The 23,042-nt window shown below is 40.1% G+C and overlaps 1 protein-coding gene across 1 annotated transcript in view; it reads right to left on the bottom strand.

The window, feature by feature from the left end:
- The window catches only part of SETX (senataxin), a gene marked incomplete at both ends in the record, with an annotated part of 83,398 nt that overhangs the window by 52,655 nt on the left and 7,701 nt on the right, over positions 1–23,042 (bottom strand). Inside the window, 5 exon segments of the mRNA XM_080708865.1 lie at positions 9,966–14,114; positions 15,249–15,336; positions 15,465–15,636; positions 17,419–17,538; positions 18,451–18,670. Coding sequence (XP_080564991.1) covers positions 9,966–14,114; positions 15,249–15,336; positions 15,465–15,636; positions 17,419–17,538; positions 18,451–18,670 — 4,749 coding nt within the window.

Genomic DNA, 23,042 nt, shown 5'->3' with positions numbered 1-23,042 from the left:
CTACGTAACTTAAGTGAGACACTTTCAAAATAAAAAGGTGTGTGTGTGTGTGTGTGTGTGTGTGTGTGTGTGTGTTCAGCTTTGAAGTAAAATCTTCCTTTCTGGATTCTATACTTAGAGATACTTCTTGCTGTTGTCTTCCTTTCCCTTTTGACCTCAAGTAGAGTTCATCCATATTGTAATAATGATGCACTGTCACCAGTCTATACAAGGACCTTCTGCTTAGATTTTCTTTATATCCCTATTCATTACAATTTCCACTCGCCGACAAAATCCAGTGGGGTGGGCAGAGGGTGGTGGGTGTGCCTTATGCAAAATAGGACTGTACCATCAATTAGTTGTTTCAATCAATACTTGAGACTTTCAGTACTGCGGCTGCAGTGTTCCCTCGTACTGTATTGAACCCATACATTTTGCTCATCCATTCTTAATTGGTTCCAAATCCACAACCAATCCTAAAGGATCCCAAATTGTTGCTCATTACTGTTACTTGAATTTCTTCTTAGTCTGAGTAAACTTCAAATAATTAGTACCAATGAGGCTTTCCTTCTGCAAACTATACTGTTCTACCTTCTACTGACTTCCCTCTATTTTCCTATTGATTCATAAGTTTTTTATATTTTTTCATCAATTAGTATCTTGTGAATCTTGGAATATTTTAACCCTATTCTATTCTTCCCATCAACTCTGAATCCATCACTAAAAAGAATCTTAAGTTGGATAGTAAAATCCATCTTCCATCTCATTATGTGGTTAATGCTTCCTGAGTTTTTAATGATAGACTTAAGTCATCTACACTGACATACGTGTCTTCTGCTATCTTATCCTATTATCAGAAATATATTTCAAATCTATAATAGTACCTTTCAAGACCCCCATGTGGATGCCCGAAATGCCAGATAGCAGCAACCCCTTCAACATACATACAGAAATTCCAAGTTTTCACTTGAAGCAACTTGACTCGTCTCTGGCATACCCAAATTCCCAGTGTCGCTATTCTTGCACTTTGGGGTCACTATTAAGTAAAATAAGGTTAACTGAACACAATGACTGCAATACTACAACAGTCAATCTAAGTAACCAGCAAACAGGTACCATATACAGCATGGATCCGCGGGGCTACATTTCATTGTGCTACTCAGACGGGCACAATTTAAAACTTAGGAATTTTTCCTGGAATTTTCCATTTAATATTTGTGGACCAAGGCTAGCCATGAGAAACTGAAACTACAGAACCTGAAACTGTAAAGAGGGACTACTGTGGACAATTAAGTGAAGGTTATGGGCTATAAAGTCCAGACCAATTCTCATTTTCCAACAACTGGGGTAGGCTAGTTTTCTCAGTACCACCCACTAACTTGGGGTGTCCAATTTATCTCATACCACATTGTGTATAAATGAGAACCTTATTCACAGAATCCAAAAGTCCCCACGGTTTCACTGAACTATCTTTGTGTGTCTCTTCCTCCCATCTGTCTATTGCTGCAGCTGTGAAATGTCTTTACATGAGATAATGCAAATTCACTACTTGCCATTATGCTGTTCTGTGTGTGTGTGTGTGTGTGTGTGTGTGTGTGTGTGTGTGTGGTAATGAGGATGGAACCCAGGGGCCTTCTACCTCCGACCTATACTCCCAGACCTATTTTATACTTTTTATTTGGAAACAGGGTCTCTTAAGCCAGTAGAGGCTGGCTTCGAACCTGTGTAATCCTCCTGTCTCAGCCTCCCAAGGGCAGGGATTACAAGCATGCACCACCACACCCAGCTTATGCTGTTCTTTTCAAAGTGACTTTATTAATAAGTTTACTTCTTTTTCCCCCCTCAATACTGGGTATGGAACCTAGGGGGGCATTCTACTTCCAAGCTACACCCCAACCATTATATAATACACACACACACACACACACACACACACACACACACACACATATACATATTCTTTTTGCTGGTAGGGGGATGGAACCCAGGACCATTTGACCTCCGAGCTACACCCCCTGCCCTATTTTTTAATCTTTATTTTGAAACAGGGTCTCACTGAGTTGCAGAGGGCCTCACTAAGTATCTGAGCCTGTCCTGGACCATGATCCTCCTATCTCAGCCTCCCAAATGCTGGGATTACAAGCATGCGCCACCACACCCGGCTTGGCTTACTCTTTATTCTGAAAAAGGGTCTAAGCTGCAAAGGGCCTCACTAAGTAGCTGAGGCTATCAATGAACCAGATCCTGTCTCAGCATCCCAAATGCTGGGATTACAAGCATGCACTATCATGGCTGTCAATTTTATTCTTTCTTACAAGTTTTAAAGCTTATCAATCTTTTTAGGAAACTTTTCCTTGAATTTTAACTTGAATACCAAATTTTAATTAATCTAGTGTCACATCCCTACAAAATAAAGTTTTCTCATTCATAAACAGGGTAGCTCTCTTTGCTTTGAATAAAGGATTGAATAATTTCCATTATGTCTTTTTAAATAGTCTTACATTATTCTCCACAAATGCCTCACGTATTCACTTTGTGGTACTGAGGAATGAATCCAGGGCATTCTAGCTCTAAGCTTTATACTCAGGCCTTTATTTTTTATTTGAAACAGGGTCTAAGTTACTGAGGGTCTCATCAGGCTGCTGAGGCTAACCTTACACCTGCAATTCTCCTCCTGTCTCTGCCCACCCTGGTACTGGTGTGTAGGCAAGTATTTGCCATTGGGATAATTTTTTTTTTTTTTTTTTTTGGTGGTACTGGGGTTCCTGGAAACCCTTCTACCTCCAAGGCTACACTCCCAGACCTATTTTATACTTTTTTATTTGGAAACAGGGTCTCTTAAGCCAGCGTGGCTGGCTTCGAACGTGTGCGATCCTCCTGTCTCAGCTTCCCAAGTATTGGGATTATAAGCATGCCCTACCACATTGGCTTCTTTCATATTTACTAACTGCTTATTACAGTTATAAAGGGATGCTTTTCAAATACCTCAATGTTTTGCGGGGGTTTTTTTGTGTGTGGGGGTCTGAGATGGAACCCAGGGGCATTGTACCTCCGAGCCACACCCCCTGCCCTATTTTTATTCTTTATTTGGAAACAGGGTCTCAGTGAGTTGCGGAGGGCCTCACTGAGTAGCTGACGCTGACTGCGAACCGTGACCCTCGTTTCAGCCCCCCGAATGCTGGGATGACGAGCGCGCCCACCACGCCCGGCTCTCAACATTGTATCTGAACACTGGTTCTACTGGGGTTGCTAGGTAAACCGTACATAAACCATCAGAACTGTGTCTCTTATTACTTCGCGGCTCTATTTTTCTCATTTTAGTGCCCTGAAGTCTCACTATTAGCAGCAGCAGTTGTAATCACCTGTGACTGTCCTCTATCAATCATCGACTGTTACTCTTTGACATTGTATTACTATACACAGACATTTTCACCATTGATTATATCATGTGTTACTCTTCTTTTAACTGGTATTTATTTTCTTTGACCCTCCCAATTGGTTTCATGCTAAAATAATATTTAACTGTAAAAATTGCAACTTCAGCTTTTGGTTCATGTCTGTTTTATCTTTTTTCATACTTCCATCTTAAATCTTTCTGGCTCTTTTATGTATACTTCTGGCAGACAACATTATTATTGGAACTTGTTTCTAATACACTCTAAAAGCCTCAATATAACTATTTGTGTGTACACTTGGTTCAGGTCTATTCCTTTGGTATTTATATTGAGAGTGCTCTCAAACATGATCTCTCAAATCCTCTATTTCTGGGAGATTTTCAGTCTTAGTTTTTTTTATTACCTGTTTATTTTCTCTGAGATCCTTATATGTATTTAGCCCGATTTTTTTATTCTATTTTCTACTTTTCTGCTACTTTATGGGAGACTTAAGTTGATCTGACATTCTACCTCACTTGTTTCTTCAGTTGTATCTACATACTACTCTCTTTGCTGAGTTCCTTATTTTAACTATTTATAGCTTCCATCCTCACTATCTCCTGTTTGCTGTTCTCTGTGGATTCTCGCTCCCACTTCAAGTCTCCAGTGTTGTCTCCGATCTCTGTTTTTTGGTGGTACTGGGGTTCCTGGAGGCCCTTCTACCTCTGGACTACACTCCCAGACCTATTTTATACTTTTTATTTTTGGAAACAGGGTCTCTTAAGCCAGCGCGACTGGCTTTGAACCTGCGCCATCCTCCTGTCTCTGCCTCCCAAGCGCGGGGACTGCAAGCGTGCGCCACCACGCCCGGCGTCTCCTATCTCTTTGAAAATATTTAATACATTCATTATTGAAATCTTACTGACTACCCAGGTAATTTTGCTTTATGTTACATGTCCAGTTTGTCAATATTCTCTTTTCTTCTCGAGACTTCACTCCACATAGGAAACTGAAAGTAGAATCAGCCAAGAGAGTACAGAGGAACAAGGGACTAAATCCTAGCCCCACCTGACGTCTGTGCCTCTGTTGAGTAGTGGCAATCAGTTGAGGGAGTAAGGGGGAATATACCTCAGGAAATACCCATTTTTGTACTATAACCTGAGTCCTATCTTGGTACTTCTCTCTTCCAAACTCTGACCCCCTTGATCACAATAATCCAGGTCTAAAGATATGAAGGGACAAGTGAACTCTGAAACCCCAAGAAATCCAACTCTGCCAACCACCACCTCATCATGACCCACGGTGGCAGCGTTTCCACCCTGTCCCACAAGACAGTATCAGCAGTGGTCGAGGCCACACTGTTGAGATGAAGAACACTTGAAACCTACGAACACGGTAACTTACTAAAAAAGGTTCCTTCTGAGCTGCCATCTATGGAATTCTTTTAGTCTGGTCTTCTATTTCTTTCCCACACTGAGAACCCAAGCACATTCTAAGCTGCCTAGAGCTTTCTCACAATATACATTAGTTATTACTCAACTATACCCCTGGCTTTGGCAGTGTCACTTCCAGAAGAGCATAAATAAGATTACAAAGTAACTACATGCTTAAGCCAAAACCCATACAACCACCCTCCCTTCCAACTCCCACATCCCTTCCATCAGCAAGTCCTGGGAGCATCTCTCCAAAACATTGTTCTCCACCCAGAAATCAAAAATGACACGTAAAAAATGTAAACTGGTGTGTGTACTGCTGCTGTCTACACAACCTACAATGACCATGCTCTGTAACCACATAAAAGAATAGAGGCAGAAACAGCACATAAATTTTAAAATAAAAGAACATTTGTCATGAAAAGTACAAGGGGAAAATAAAAAAAACCTCAAAATCTGGCCCTTGCCCTAATAGTATACTTGAAACAGGATCGTCTAAGTTGCTGAGGCTGGTCTTGAACCTACGATCCTCCTGTCTGAGCCTCCCAAGTTCTGGGATTAAAAGGCCTACTTGTAAAAGCTACATCTTTGTCTTTTGTGCTGAGCAGCTCTCTATAATGCTGCCATCCTCCACCCGCAATAAAACCAGTTAAGTGGCCACCAAACACCACATTTAAGATTCTACACAAGGTGCCGAACAAATTTTTTTATTTTAAGAATCTATATCTGGCCGGGCGTGGTGGTGCACACTTGTAATCCCCGTGCTAGGGAGGCAGAGACAGGAGGATCACGCAGGTTCAAAGCCAGCCGCGCTAGCTTAAGAGACCCTGTTTCAAAAAAACACCTGTTTCCTTAAGAGACCCTGTTTCAAAATATATATATATATATATATATATAATAGGTCTGGGAGTGTAGCCCAGAGGTAGAAGAGTTTCATCCCCAGTACGACCAAAAACAAAAAAACAAAAATCTATATTTGGCCAGGTGTGGCAGCGCCTGCTTGTAATCCCCACACCTGGGAGGCTGAGACAGGAGGATCGCGCAGGTTCGAAGCCAGCCTCAGCTACTTAGTGAGGCTCTCAGCAACTAAGTGAGACCCTGTTCCAAATAAAATATAAAATAGGTCTGGGAGTGTGGCCTGGAGGTAGAAAGCCTCTGGGTTCCACCCCCAGTACCACAAAAAATAAATAAATAAATAAAAAATAAAAATCTCTATCTGGGCTGGGGATGAGCTCACTGTGTGAAGCCCTGGGTTCAATGCTCAGCACCACCACCACAACGAAAGAGTCTCTATTTCCCATAGTATTCCATTCACAAGTGAATCAGTTTTATCAAATACATCAGAATGAAAGCAATGATCCTTGGTCTAGAACTGTGGTGATACCACATACCATAATGTACCAGAAAAACTAAAAATTAAAAGTTAACAAGGTATCCTGATGCCACAAATCATACTAAAGTCTTTATGAAGTATAAATGCTAAGAACAATGTTGTTTAAATATGGTTAAAAAAAGAAAAGGTAAAAAAATTACAAGATAAAAATGGTAGGTAGAAGCAGGCATGGTGGTACAAACCTGTGATCCTAGTGCTTGGGAAGCTGAGACAGGAGGCTGGAGCCTGCTTCAGTGATTTAGTGAGGTCCTCATCAACTTAGTGACTCTGTTTCCAAATAAAACATAAAATAGGACTGAGGGTGCAGCATAAAAGAAAAAAAAGTAGAAATGTAAACATATAATACATTTCTTTTCATTCCTCCTGAAAGCCCAATAAAGCACCAAAGAGAACTAAAAACACCAACCTACTAGGACAAAGGTCAGAAATGGATACAAGAATATCAAAATTTTGAAAGCTGAAAAGCAGAAGTGGGGATAGTAGCTAACTTAGCAAGCCCAAGAAGCGGAAATCCAACTAGGAAGTGACCTCATGTACTCCTCTAGAAAGAGAACTCTAAGTCCTTTCTGATTCTAGCAAAAAACTTACAGCAATTTACTCTCTAGAGAATAAAGCAGTCTTTGGCCTCAGGGACAGCAGCACGGATGTAATACCTAAAAACTGCATTGAAAAAGGGAGGTACGCCAGGCCTGTGGCGCACGCTTGTAATCCCTGCGCTTGGGAGGCGGAGACAGGAGGATCCCACAGGTCCAAAGCCAGCCTCAGCTACTCAGGCTCTTGAGACTGTTTCCAAATAAAGCATAAAATAGGTCTAGGACTATAGCCTGGAGGTAGAAAAGCCCCTGGGTTCCACCCCTAGTACCACCACAAGAAAAAAAAAAAAAAAAAAAGGAAGTAAATGTTTCCATTGTAAATGCCAGGACCCTCTCCCTCTATCCTTCAGCTTCATCCTAGCCCTCTCACCATTTGGCTTCTAACAAGGCCTATAGTTTTCAAGAAAAATGTTTGAAGATTCTAACTTTGGGAAATCTGGTTCAAGAGGGAAAAAAGGCTAAAGATATTGACACAAGGTCAAACATGGTGGCAATGACCTGTAACCCCAGTAGCCTGGGAGGCTGAGACAAGAGGAAGATCATTTTGTAAGGTCAACCACAACAACCTAACAAACCTAACACAATGACCTCCTCAGCAACACATCAAGACCCTGTCTTAAAATAACATTTTTTCTTGTGTGTGGTACTAAAGATTGAACCTAAGGGTATTTTACCTCCAAACTACACCCCGAACCCTCCCCTCTTTTGAAATTTGGAAACAGTCTCACTAAGTTGATGTGAGCTTGAGTTGCTGTGGCTGGCCTTAAACCTGTAATCCTCCTGTCTCAGCCTCCCAAGTAATGACACTACAGGGATATGCCATGATGGCTGGCCCCCCAATTTTTGTTAAGAGGGTCTGGGGTACAGTTTGGAGGTAGAATCACCCTGGGTTCAATTCCATTACCAACACAACACAAACGGGTGGGAATAGGACTTTCTATATAGATTGTAACTGCACCTAAGCACAAAATGTTAACGTTAAGACAGACTAAAGCTGCTTTAATATAAGCAACTGGATTCTTCAGATCACATTTGACTTCTGTGGTACAAACCATAAAGAGCTCATTTTTGTAAAAATGTTTTGAGGGTTTTTTCTGAAGGCCTAAGCATCTCTTCTAATTATTACTATTAAATTTTATTCTTTCCCACTAACTTAAAAAAATAAAATGTATTTCACATAACACAATGTTAAGGTGTTCACTTCAGGATTTTTAATACCAAGGCTTTATTCACTCTACTCTGCAATCACCATTAATCACAGAATATTTCCAACACCCCATCAGAAACTATACCTATAACAAGCCTCGATTTCCATCTCCACCTATTTTCTGAAAACTACTAATCCATTTCTTGACTTTGTAACAGTTTACCTATTCTGGACAATACATATGGGTGTAGTCCGTTCATACATGTGGGTGTAGTCCATTCATACATGTGGGTGTAGTCCATTCATACATATGGGTGGAGTCCATTCATACATGTGGCCTTCAAACCTGACTTCGTTCATAAGCACAAAGTTTTCAAGGCTTACCACATGAACATGAATTAGAGCATCACTACTTTTTGTAGCTGAATAATATTCCACCATCTGCGTAAACTATATTTTGTTTATCCTTTCATAAGGTGATAGACATATGGATTGTCTTAAAAAACTTTTTTTTGGTCTGTGTGTGTGTGTGTGTGTGTGTGTGTGTGTGTGTGTGTATAGTGCTAGGGATCGAACCCAGGGGCATTCCACCTCTGAGCAATACCCCAGCCCTACTTTTAAAAACTTTTTATTTGGAAACAAGGTCTCACTAAGTTAATGCAAGCCTTACTGAGTTGCTAAGGCTGGCTTTGAACCTGTGATTTTCTTATCTCAGTCTCCCAAGCACAGGGATTACAGGCATGTGCCACCACCACCCCCGACTGTTTTCATATTTGGCTACTAAGAGTCTTGCTCCAAACTACCTTTTAGTCTCCTGCTCTTAAATGTGAGTATACCACCAGAAATCAGCCATTTGAAAAAAAAATTAAGAGAACTACAGGACAGAAAATAGAAAAAAAAAAAAAAAAAAAAAAAGAGGGAAACCACAGAGGAAACAGAAACTATAAAAGAAAGAAAAATCTCTTAGATTACCTTTAATAAACTTTGGCTAATAAATAGATGAAGCCAGACATTGTGGTACATACCTGTAATCCCAGTACTTGGGAGGCTGAGAGACAGGAGGATTGTAGATTTAAAGCCAGCCTCAACAATTTAGGGGCTCTCAGTAACTTAATGAGACCTTGTTTCCAAAGGAAAAAATAGGGCTGGTGATGGCTAAAATTTGGGACATAAGTTGACATAAAAAATTCAGCATAAAAAAAAATTTTTTTTTTAAACTGGGGATTGAATCCAAGGGCAGTTGAGCTCTGAGTTATACTCCCTAGTCCTTTTTATTAAATTTTGAAACAGGATCTTCCTGAATTGCTAAGACTGGCCTTGAACCTGTAATTCTCCTGTCTCAGTGTCCCAAGTACTGGGGTTAAAGGCACCACACACAACTGAATCAGTGCATCTTTAAAATGTACTTCAAGCAGGGCATGGTGGCACATGCCTGTAATCCCAATATTTGGAAGGCCGATACAGGAAGATTACAGATTCAAAGCAATTTAGAGACTCTAAGCAATTTAGTTATCTGCATGTATGAACGTGTTACCACGAATGCACCAATAACATAACAATTTTAAAAAAGATAGGAGCTTCTCTCCCCTGAGAAGTCTTTCCTTAAGGATCAACACTTTCTCCTATGCCATCTCTGAACTGGGTGGTGTCTACAACTGCTGCTGTCATAAAAGTCTGCTTAAGAAATCTAAAAACAAGGTGGGCACGGTGGTGCACACTTATAATCCCAGCATTTGGGATGCTGAGACAGTACTGTGGTTCATGGCCAACCTCAGCTACTTAGTGAGGTCCTTTGCAACTCAGTGAGACCCTGTTTCAAAATAATGCTGGCAATGTAGCTTGGAGATAGAATGCCCCTGGGTTCTATGGTTCTATGCCCAGTACTGAAAAAAGAAAAAAAAAAAAAAAATATATATATATATATATATATATGAAATCTAAAAGCGACATCTAACTTAAACAGGTTAGTTACTTAACTGTATTCTATTGCTCAGCAATAAAGCAACCTGAAAAGTCTAGAGAGGCAAACAAGTGAAGCATACTTACTGTTTCAAAAGTATTCAGGATAATCAAAGGCAAAAAAACATTAAAATATTCTCCACAATCTTGAAATCTGACAGGCACAGGTCTTGAGATGGACTGACAAAGACTTGCGGGAGGCCCACACTGATCAAAGTCCAAAAACATCTCGTATTTCCATTTTAAGACCTCTTTAACAAAGGTGTCATATATAGACTGTGATGATAAGTGAATGTTCATCGACGAGGAAGGGAAAAAAGATCTGCTTTCACCAAATGGAAGTCTGCAGCCTTGTTTGGTGGAGCTATTTGGCATCTGGGAATGAAGAACACTGCAGGAACGATTCACTTCACCTGCTGGCCTCTGAGGTACTGGGGAAGCAGGCTTCGGAACAGACTGTGCCCCATTTGACTTGTTTCTTAAAGCTGGAGGGGAAGAACTTTCCAAAGACTTGGAAAGATTAGCAGTTCGTGAAGTACTACTTGAGCTAAAAATCTTGGTGGTGGAAGGTCTCAAAGGCTTGGAGGCAGAAGGCGGCAAGCCAGGTTTCCGAAATACATCCTCATCTGCTGCTTTAGCTTGACAATGCCTTGAGCAGTACGCACCCTGGGTTTTGATGGTTTCAACACAATCTTTGTGCTTACACTTTGTGCCACTCAAAGATTCCAATGGAGGCCGACTTACGCAGTCTTCTTCTACCTGAACTAAACCTTTCCCATGAGATACTTCAATGAGTTTATCATTATCAGTCTCCATTTGTGAACACAAATCCATGTCTTCAGGATCATGTTGTGTTAAAAATAAATTATCATCCTCTGTATCGCTGGAGTCAGGCTCCACCTCTTTCAGGGTTGCCACCTCTATGTGATGTACTGTGAGATCATCACCTAAAGGATGCCCAGAAGTTGAAACAATCAATTCATTTGTTGGTATTCTTCCATTTAACTCTGCAGAATCACACTGGTTCAAAACACAAGCATTATCAGTCACTGGAGAAACACACTTTGCTCCTATGGTTTCTGGCTCTGAAGGTATGCATTTCCTTTTTTCATTACACTTGGCAAGTACCTCAGTTCCTTTATCACTGGACCTATCAGATTCTGGTACATGTGTATCAGAATTCTGTACTCTATGTGGCCCCGTTCTTGTGGTTTCTGTACTTTCACAATCAAAAACTTCTTGTTTATTTTGTGACTTGGATCTCATCTGCCTTTGCAACTGAAGATCCTGACTCGTTAGCAGTTTCTTATTATTTCTGACAGAAAGAGTCTGAGGAGAAATTAATTTAGTCTTTTTGGGGGTATCAACTACTCCAACCGTTTTGCCATGATCACGTAATTGAACTAAATACTCTAAAGATCTCTGAGATAACTCAAATGCTTTCCGAGGAGCTTTTTTTAGACCAAGTTTTTCAACTGTTGAAGTTGGTTCAGGACATTGGCGAATTTTCTTCGGTGGCACAATAGCAGGAGCTGTTCTACAACTTATGTAACTTAAACTTTTATTCTGTCCTTTTTTGGCATCTGAATGCGTTTTCTTGGAAGTTTTAGAAACTGGGACTTTCCTACTGGGTTTTGAGGAGGTACGACGCTTTGGAGACTTCTTTCCTGAAACTGTAGTGGCTCTCTGAACACTTGAACTGGGAGTTGTAGTCCTTACATCTGTACTTTGCACATTCTCAGTGAGGTCTCTCTCATTGAGAGTATCAGGCTGGTCCTCATTTCTGATGGAAGATGAAGGCCTGAGAGGATCTTCAGCCATAGGTTTTTCCAATTGTTTTCTCTTAGGTTTTTTAATGACAATTTCACAAAATTCCTCAATAGAAACACTACTACTGTGTGGTTCAGCATGCTCTTCAATGCCCTCTACTACTTTTACCTCTTCAGATACATAATCTGTTTCACAACCCCAATTGTTTGTGCTATCAGCTACATGAGTCACACATGAACTTTTTTCATCCTCTTGAACTGAATTTTTGTTGTCTACTTTATGATCTTGCCAAACAGAAAACACTTCTGATGGACTTTCAAACTCAAAAAACTGAGAATCCGAATCTTCAAACTGAAAAAGGGAGTCTGCCTTTTCTTCCTTTATAAGCTTCTTTCCCATGTTAGTACTAACTACTGTATCATGTTGCTCTGGACATTCTGAAATGCATGTTTTGTTCTGTTCAATGTGTTTCTCAAAACCAAGAATTTTCTCATCATCATCATCATCGGAATCTGAAATAACAATAACTTGTCCATGGCAGGTATCCACAACATTATTTTGGTTAGCTGTGAAATACTTATCTTTTACTTTTCTTTGCAGCTGGGATGTACTTTTACTAGTTGAGTCTGATGGAAACTTAATAACACTGGCTTGGGCTATTAGAGATAATTTGTGTAGGTCTCTGTCTACTTGAGAATCGGTTAAAGTATCAGACTTAGGACTGATACCAAGTTTCTGTTCTCTTATCAAGTTAGAAGAAATCAGATCAGTACTCTTTGCTATTTCCTTATCTCTTGATTCAAGTACAGTTACAGGATCTTTAAAGGAAGATGTTTTCTTCACCAAAGTATTGGTCATTTCTGTAAACGAGACCAAATCTTTATCAACATGACATTCTTGTACTGGACAATTGTTTTTATGGGAAGAAAAAGCATCTAACTCTTCACTCTTTAATTCTTTCTTTTTCAGCAATAAACTCTTTTCAGATTTCTGTTCTCCATTTTCACCATCCAGAATAGTATTAGGGTCTAAAGATAGGTCACGTGTGAAGCCATCCCCTTTCTCTACTGTCCCCTTCCTTGAATGGAAACTCTCCATGTTAGACCCCATCATATCGTCCTCTAAATTGACAGCATCACTGACCAAAGCACTTTTCTTGTGTTGCTTCTTTATGACATGTGATAACTTGGCACAGATTGCATCTCTCTGTGCTTTAGTTTTTGGTTTTGATGTTTTACCAAAAGCATCATCCTTTAAAAACAAATCCTCAGTTGATGTGGACACTTTTTCCAGAGAATCAGTGCCAGAATCAGTCAATGAACGTGTTGATATTATTATTCCTCTGTCATATCCCCTTTCTAGACCATTTCTTGAAGTATAATTCTGTGGTGTATATGCATTCTCTTTTATAGACTTCTGTATTCCTTTACTTGTTTTAACTTGATCTTGAGCTCTTTGAGTAAAAAAGCTTTTACTACTCTGCTTCAAGCATGACTCAGCTGAGAGATGGTCTTCCACATTTAAATCTTTCATATAATTTTGTTCATTATCCTCCTCTTTTCTTGGAGTGTTACTTGTCTTAATAAGTATACCCTCTTGTACTGGGTATGTATCAACTTTCAATGGTTCTTTAGAAAATGCTGGGCTGAAATTTTCCAGACAATGCATGTCTTTTTTAGACTTCTCTATTTGATCACTTTCTTCTTTCAAAGATGCAGGTGGAATTTTACATGTAGGAGTCAGATCCGCCACAGAGCTATATGGAGGTACTTTAAATTTTATGTTTCTAATAATCTGTTTTAAACATGTTTGTAACTCACGGGTTTCCTGACTAGTCAACTGCCAACCTAGAGATACATTTCCTCGAAGGAATAAGTTAAGCTTATCCCAGAACCGTTTACAAAGAGTTTGTTGACCAATCTGGTAACCTTCTTTAAGGAGACTCCTAATCAGCTGCACACAAGCAAGTTGTACAGAGTTTGATGGCATAGAATGCAGTGACAGTGATGATATCACTGCTGCTCCTTTGGAGCAATTTCCAGATGATTTCTCAGTGCTCCGTGCAAATGCAGTAGTGGGAAGCTTGGCACATTTTACAACGGCTTCCACCCATTTCTGGGAACTAACCCACAGCAAATGCAAACATTTTTTATTTCTATGCAGTTCAATTACTGAAACCAAAATTAGAAGAAAAAATTCAGTGACTTTATCACACACAGCATCTGTTTGGTTGAGGACATCTTTGACTTCAGAGTGAAGATGATGAATAACCTCTACTATGTATGCTACACCCAAATCCTTAAGATCCATGAGGGACTGAACAAAAGGTATGAACCACAGAAATGTGCTGTTATGAACACGCATATCTTGACCAATATCTGACTGAAGTACATTGGCTAATGTTTCCATTTCTTCATACATGTTAGGACAATAATCTGGGCAAATGGCTGACCTCCATCCTGAATCCTAAAAAAAAAAAAGACATTCAAATAAGTACATACTATAGTAGGTTTAACACCCAAATTGTAAAAAAAGGAAAATATAGCCCTCAACTTTTCTAGTTACTAATGTATTAGTTTAATACACATATACCACTATGAAATTTAAAATACAAATTGAATACTGACAAACGTTTCATGAAAAAGCAAGTTTATATCACACTCATGTTACGTGGCCCTCTTTTTTTTCTTTTTCTTTTTTTTTTTTTGTTGTTGTTTGTTTTGTTTTTGGTGGTGCTGGGGTTCCCGGAAACCCTTCTACCTCTGGGCTATAATCCCAGTACCTATTTTTATACTTTTTTATTTGGAAACAGGGTCTCTTATCTCTATCTCCTATCTCTGCTTCCCAAGCGCAGGAATTAAAAGCGTGGGCCACCACGCCTGGCTTCTTTCCTTTTTTTTTTTTAGTCCTGGGGACTAAGGATTGAACTCAGGGGCATTCTACCTCTGAGGTACACCCCCCACCCTATTTTTATTCTTTATTTTGACACAGGGTGTCATTAAGTTGCAGAGGCCACACTATGTTGCGAAGGCTGGCTGTGAACCTGTGTATCCTGTCTCAGCCTACCAAGTACTGGGATTGTAAGTGTTCACCACCAGACCTGGCTCCCCGGCCCTCCTTTCATTAGCTACTTTTGATTATTAGTCATGGCACTTTCCCCCCACCCCAAACTTTCTCTTTCTTAAATGCATTTAAAAATATTCCAAACAGGGGTGGTGGCACACGCTTGTAATCCCAGCATTCGGGAAGCAGAGACTGGAGGATCACGGTTCCCAGACAGCCTCAGCTACTTAGGCCCTTTGCAACTCAGTGAGACCCTGTTTCAAAAAATAAAAAAACTAAACAAATAGGACTGGGGGTGTAGCTTGGAAGTACAATGCCCCTGGGTTCCATCCCCTGCACCACAATACAAATAAATAAAAAATCCAAAGTCATGCATACCTATGTTCATTTTCCCACTATGCACAATACATCTATTCAATCAGAAGGACTTTATGTAGCAGTTGATTCAGAGCAGCTACATCTTATAAAATCAATATCAACTAAATATATAAAATACTGTCTATCTAATATCATCTTAATTTTTAAAGAGTTTTATACCTTCTTGGTCTTTTCAGGATTATAATTGTATACAATCTGGCTGCAAGTCACCATATCATCCAAATATGGCTCCGGTTCTAACTTGGTCCTTAAATATTAAGAATAAACAGAAATTACTGAAATGAAGAAAAACAGAAAAAAGCCCCTTTGTTAAGTCAGTTGCAACAGACTTCCTCAGAGATATTATTCTTAAATCTTGATATTAATTTAACTAACCTTGCAGAGCTGTTCCGTATATTTTTTATCTCTCTATTGTAGCTCACATTGTTGGTAATAGTTTGAAATGCCTGAATAGGATCAATAAGTTGACCCCAGACCTTAGATCCTAGGCGATCCAGGATCACCATGAAACAGTGTAACGCTGGCCAGAAAGGATCCACACTATCATCTGAAACACAATGTAGCAACTGCAGAATTATAAAACAATTAGAAAAACACACTAAAATATATTAAGAATTAAGCATTCTTTACCTGGTTAGCAACAAAACTGAAAGCAAAGCAGCAAGTAATTTAAAATAATACCTATTTGTAGAAACATGAATTTTTAGAACTTGACAAATTTTCAAAATTTTATCAAATAATACTATGACTTCTTTTTTGAAAAAATTGAAGCCAGGCATAGTGGCACATGCTTGTAATCCCAGTACTTGGGAGGCTGGGACAGGAGGATCCGGGCTCCGTTAAAACTTATAGAAGAGAGCCGGGCGTGGTGGCGCACACTTGTAATCCCAGCATTTGGGAGACTGAGACAGGAGGATCGTGGTTCGCGGCCAGCCTCAGCTACTACTTAGTGAGGCCCTTTGCAACTCAGTGAGACGGTTTCAAAATAAAGAAATCAAATAGGGCTGGGGCATAGGTCGGAGGTACCATCAAAAAAAGAGTAACAATATATATTTTTTTTTTGGAATCCTCCACAAACAAGTCTATAGATCAAGTTGCTTGAAGAGAAGTGAAAAAGGGGGGGACAGATTTATATTTTCACAAGATCTGGCATGCCTGGTCTCTACTGATTCACTTCTTCATAAAGACTAAAAACATTTATTTATGTACAGACCCTCTATGCTTAGCTTGATATAAGCATCAGCAAAAGGTTGGGGCTTAATAACATGCCCACTAGTTTCAGACCTCATTTTATAGACTACCCAGAGAACACTGAGAAAAAAAAAAACACTTCCTGTGATGATTCAAAGTTCTCAATCTGCATTATCTGAACACTGCAGTCCCAGGCACATGCGACTATTGAGCCTTGAAACCTGGCTATTGGAACTGAAAACCTAAATTTTTAATTTTAATTAACATAAATAACCACATGTGGCTGACAGTTATCACATATAGCCCTAGAGAACCACAGGAAAATAAAATAGCAGGCAATGGCAGACCATGGGACGGGGAGGCTCTCTCCACAATGTTAACTATCATGCCTTTATAAACGGAGGTTTCCCAGAAGTTACGGTTTTCATTTTATCACTAACTTTTTCTCTCTGATTTTATTTTTGGTGTGAAACTGGAGAGGTTTAACCCAGGAATGTTCTACCTTCAAACTACACCACTATCCCTATTTTATTTATTTTTGAAATGGTCTTATATGAAGTTGCAGAGGGCCTAAGGTGCTGAGGCTGGCTGTGAACATGCTGTGATCCTCCTGTTTCACCTTCCCAAGTACTGAGATTACAAGCATGAGCCACCACACCCAGCTTACCACCAACTTTTCTTTTCTTTTTTGGTACTGGGGTTTGAACTAGGAGTATTCTACCTCTGAGCTACATCCCTAGCCCTATTTTACATTTTATTTTCAAACAGGGTCTCAGTAGAATCTCACTACTTACTAAGACTATCCTTGAATCTGTCTTCCTCCAGTATCAGCCTCCCCAGAACTGGGGTAACAGGCATGTGTCACCACACCCAGTTGAACCGCTAACCCGTTCTATGTGAAAAAGTGAGTTGAATTCCCTTGGGCTTCAGTCATATCCTCTATAAAAGGCAGGGGCTGAATCAAATTCTAAAGGTCTTTTCCAATTCAAAAGTCTATGAATATGTGACTTAAACCATACACAACAAATTCTTCTTTTCTACAACTGTATTAGAGCCCAATTCTTGAAGTGGGACTAGCATTTTCAAAGTAAATCATCAAAGTACTTTTCAGTACTAATTCAGTGAGTAAAGTGCTTACCATCTGACTGCCTCTCCATAGTGTGAAGGATGGACTGCATAAAGTCATTCTGCTTGTTTGAGCCCAACAACAGGGATTCCATGGCTTGCTCCTCAAGAATGGTCAGCAACATGCAAATACCTGTAAGATAATCCAGTTTTCTTGATTCCACGAATTAAAACTATTCTAATGCCTTCTCTGCTTTAGTTGGCAAAAAGAAAATAGGGCAGGAAGATGAAGCCAAAGAAAATTCCAGTGTCTCAAACAGTGAAGTCTGATATATTCATGCACAGCTGCTCTCAAATAATAAAATATTTGACTCTTTCTTTTTTTAATTTGGAAACAGGGTCTCACTAAGTTGCTGAAAGCCTAAGTAGCTGAGGGTGGCTTTGGACCCGTGCGATCCTCCTGTCTCAGCCTCCCAAGCGCAGGGATTACAAGCGTGCGCCACCACGCCCGGCAATATTTGACTCTTTCAAATGTGAAAAGGAAAACTGGTACTAGTGTGGTCAGAAAATATCTTCTAAGAAGACTACCAAGTAACTTGTATTTCTTCAAATATAAAATGCTTTTAATTTCTAGATATATTATTTAATATACTACTAAGAAAGAAAAAAATTATTGCCACTTATGGCACAAACCCTTAAGCCTTGGAATTTATTAAATAGGGCAGAACTATTTTCAATTGAGAAGAGACTTGTAAACAATGCTAATGTCTCTTTTTACCAGGGAATATTTTACACACTGGAAAAGAGGTATTAATCAAACCCCACTTAAAGATGATTACTATACTGATACTTTGTTATCCTGCTTTAAACAAAATATGCACTTGCCAATGCTTGAAAATGGAACTCTCCTATAGGTTTCTAAGATAAATGTTTAATATTAAGATATATAAATAGTTAAGTTGTGAAAGAACAAGAATCAGGAACCAAGAAATCCTGAATTTAGCAATTTGGGACAGATCACCAAGAGTTGGCTTCCTGTTCAGGACACTAATAGGACAGAAAACTCAGGAAGATACTAATCATATTAAAATAAAACAATACTTACCCAACCAATAGTTTTTGTAGTTGGTGGTATCATACATATGTGAGGGCAGAAGAATCAGTTTACCCTTTTCGAGGATAGAAGAGGTATAAATGTCTGGACTTTCTAAAAGCCCCAATTCTATGACCTTAAAAAGGCAGGTTAAAACCTCCTGTAAGTCATAATAATCATCTCTATCCACTTTCCCCAAGTTTCTTGCAGTCAGGATAGCCCAACGCCGAACCTAAGTGCATAACATAATATATTAATTTCTTCAATAAACAATGGCCTATATACAGCAACAAATAGAAAAATAGTATTCCCTACAGATTATTTTTTTTTTTTTTTGGTGGTGGTACTGGGGTTCCTGGAAGCCCTTCTACCTCCGGGCTACACTCCCAGACCTATTATACTATGTATTTGGAAACAGAGTGTGATCCTCCTGTCTCCGCCTCCCAAGCGCAGGGATTACAAGTGTGCACCACCACACCCGGCTCTACAGATTTTAAAAGATCCTTATGAAATACTAACTAATATAATGTGTAGACCTTCTTTACTGCTGATTCCAACAAACTAACTCTAATTAATTAAGACAATCATTTCCAATCACTCAAAGGAAACTCGATGTTAAGGAATGATCAGTTGAACATGGTTGTGCACACTTGTAATCCCAGTGTTTGGGAGGCTGAGACCGAAGGGGATCCAGGTGCATGGCCAGCCCTGTGTAACTCAGAAAGACTATGTTTCAAAATGAAGGATAAAGAAAAGGGCTGGGACATAATTAAGAGGTAGAATGCCCCTGGGTTCAATCCCCGGTACCACAAAAAAAAAAGAAAAAGAAAAGAATTAGTATCATTACAGGTGAAGATGGCATTTTTATGGATAAAATATTCTCATGTTCAAGATTTGCTCTAAACTGATCCAAAGGAGAGTAGAAGGACAACCATTTCTTGATAATTGACATAACTGACTGATATAGGGGGGGTCATTGTACTTCTTTGGTATGTTTGTAGTTATCTCTAATAAAATGTTTAAGAAAGTAAAGAAAACATGAAAATAGAAATCTCAAAGATATCACAGGTGAGCTGGGTGTGGGGCCGCATGCTTGTTATCCCAGTGCTTGGGGGCCGAGATAGGAATGTATATAGACTGTTGGTTTAAAAGAGCTTCACTTTCTTTTTTGGTGGTACTGGGGATGGAACCCTTCTCCGGGCTACACTCCCAGACCTATTTTATATTTTATTTGGAAACAGGGTCTCTTAAGCCAGTGAGGCCGACTTCGAGCCTGCGTGATCCTCCTCTCTCCACCTCCCAAGCGCGGGGATTACAAGCGTGCGCCGCCACGCCTGGCTCTTCACCTTTTCTGTACTACTATTTGGGTCAAGTTATCTTTTCTCAGCACTCTGAAGATGTTCTGGTAGAGAAGGTAACTTCAGCTAATTGCTCCTCCTTCCAAGGTAGTAGCCTGCACTGTCTTTTTGTCCGATCACCTGAGGTGCTACTACAGTGTGTGCAAGTGTGTGTTTGTGTTTCCCTTCGATTTCTCTGCCTTAAATTCTGGGTTTGTGTGTGTGTGTGTGTGTGTGTGTGTGTGTGTGTGGTACTGGGGATGGAACCCAGGGGCATTCTACCTACCAGCTACACCCCCAGCCCTATTTTTTAATTCTTTATTTGGAAACAGGGTCTCACTGAATTGCAAATGGCCTCACTAATTAGCTTAGGATGGCCAAGAACCTGGATCCTCCTGTCTCAGGCTTCCAAATGCTGGGATTACAAGCATGCAACACCACACCCAGTTTCTGATTTGTATTGTCTTGCACTGATTTTTGAAAAATACCCCACCAATAGCAACTCTACATCATTCACTGTTTCTCCTTCTGGGATACAGGACGCACCAATGGAGTTCTTTACACTGTAGCCTACCTATCTCAACACCCTGTTCCCTCCACCCCTCTGGCTATCTGTAGTGCTTTTCAAGTAATTTGTCCAATTGTATTCCAAGTGTTAATTCTCTTTAGCCACACCAAAGTAGCCGTTTCACTTCTCTAAGTTCTAAAATTTTATTTAAAGTCTATGTTTTAAATTGTTATTATTTTTTAATTTCTATTCTTTTTGAATGTTTTTAAAAATATGCCTGGTTTTTAAGATACTGAATTTTCAAGTCCCACTTTTATATAATACACCTTTATTTTACATTTTTCTAGTATCTGTTATATCCTGTTATCAGACTCAGGAGTGATCCAGTCTACCTCAGTGGCTTTTGTGTGTGAGCGTAACTTTTGCAACCTTGCCCAGAGTAATCTGTAATAAACTGGCAAGGACTCGAAGGTATGTCCTTCTGGAGAGGATTTGCAATAGTTTCTAATGAGGTATCCCAGAACACAATATATTCTTACATATTTTTGTGGGGGGGGGTATTGGGGATGGAACCCAGGGGCATTTACCTCCGAGCTACACCCCCAGCCCTATTGTTTATTCTTCATTTTTTTGAAACAGGGTCTGAGTTGCAAAGGGCCTCACTAAAAGCTGAGGCTTTCGGCGAGCCACGATCCTCCTGTGTCAGCCTCCCAAATGCTGGGACTACAAGCATCTGCCACCATGCCCAACTCTTTCAATCTATGTTAGTAAACACTACTACTTCTATCCTATTGAACTCATAGCTTTTCTATTTCTTCTTTTTAGAGATTTTCTCCATTTGGTCTTCTAATTCAATAATTCATTTTCTCAGTAGTATCCATTATGAGGGGGGTGTGTGTGTGTTGTGTGTGTTTTACTGGAGACTGAACCCAGGAGCATTCTTCCTGAGCTACACTACCAGCCTTATTTTTATTTTTTATTTTGAAACAGGGTCCCACTAAGCTGCTGAGGGCCTAAGTTGCTAAGGCTGATCTTGAACCTGTAATCCTTCTTTCAGACCTCCAAGTACTGGGGTTACAAGCATGTACCACTACACCCACTCCTATTCTATTATTTATCCCATCTCCTAAGGCCTTTATTTGAAATACATTTTCCACATCTTATAGTTTTGCCTGGTTCTTATGTTTTCTATCTAGTTTTTATTTCATATTAACATCTTCTCATATTTCTTCTAACACGTGTCTACTATAACTTTAAACTTTCTGGACAAACACCCTAACATTTCTGCTTCTGTTTTTCAAATGGCTTCAGTAACCTGATGGACAAAGGCCAGAACCCAGCCTGGCTTGCTATTATTGAGGGCGAGAGCAGTGAACAAAGCCCAAGCCGTAAAAACAGTAGCAGCTCACTGTAGCAGTCTGGTTTCCTAGGTGAGAGAAGAGCGTTAAAAGAAAACACGACTATGGTTTCCGTTTCCTTGTCCTAGAAGATGCTGCTGAACTGTCAACAGTTAGCTGGCTTCCAGCTGCTTATCTCAGCATCGCCAACCCCAGGGCTCTGCACTGCACTGACTATACTCTTGTCTGCACCTGGGTCAGACCTCGCCGTGCCATGTAGGGAGTGCAGGCGCTGCTCATCCAAGCAATGGTTAAAAAAAAAAAAAAAAACTGAAAGTGAAACTTTATTTCTGTTCCTTTTTTTCCCTCCTGCATCCAGATACAGGAATGCCTCCTGCCCATTTCCCACACCACTCCGCTCTTGGCAGACCAAAGCTTCTCCCAGTTTTCTCCACTTTCTCTCTCAACTGCCTCTAAAATTGACTTTAGGGCCATCCATACTGGTAATACAGGTCTTGGCCATATGTCTTAGCAACCATTTTCTTCTTGTGCTTTTTAGGGATGTAGTTGGCAAGCTCATCCTACAGAGTAATTCTGTATTCCTCTACCACTCCCTCCACATCCTTTTGTCAACCCTAGATCTGGGATTTTCTCTAGCCTTCAGAGTGCTACTCCAGAAGTAGGTCTACTTTAGAAGCCTAGGACTCCCTAGTTTTGGTCACACTGAGGTAGTCACCAAGCCTGCAAGTGCTTGACCCCAGGACCTAGTTACAAGACCTGGCTACAGTTTGGATCTGAAATGTCTCCCAAAGGCCCATGTGTTAAAGATTTTGGTGTTATTGGAAGGTGGTAACCTTCAGGAGGTGCCTCTAATGGTGGATCTTCAGGTCACTGGGAACATACCCTCAAAGGGGCCTGTGAGACCCCAGCCCCTTCCTTCCTTCCTCACTCTTTGAGATGAGGGCTTTTGCTCCCCCAGGCACTCCCACCATGTTTGCTGCAGAACCAAGGCAGTAGGATCAACCGACTGTGGACTAACACCTCCAAAGCTGAGCCTAAACAGACCTTTTCTCTATATAAGTTGTACCTCAGGTACGTTACTGTGACACAAAGCTTATTAAGACAAATTCTGCGTCCTCTAAGGAATACAGCTTTAAGAAAGCCAGTCAACCATCTTGTACTTTGCCAGCCTTCTTTCACAAGCAGAAAAACTCGTGACAAAGACCTTGGCCCTGGTTTTTTGTCTTGCCTAGAGTATACTTTTTTCCCCTTCTTTTATGTGGTACAGGGAGTTGAACCCAGAAAATTCTACCTCTGAGTTATACCCCTGACCCTATTTTATTTTTTATTTTGAAACAGGGTCTCAGTAAGTTGTCAAGTGCCTCTCTGAGTTGCTGAGGCTGGCTGAAAACCTGTGACCTC

The sequence above is a fragment of the Muscardinus avellanarius genome (genome assembly GCF_963383645.1).
Source record: "Muscardinus avellanarius genome assembly, chromosome: 13".
In the NCBI taxonomy this organism is placed as follows: domain Eukaryota; kingdom Metazoa; phylum Chordata; class Mammalia; order Rodentia; family Gliridae; genus Muscardinus; species Muscardinus avellanarius.
The sequence above is the reverse complement of the archived record's forward strand: the minus strand, read 5'-3'. Positions and strand labels throughout refer to the sequence as shown.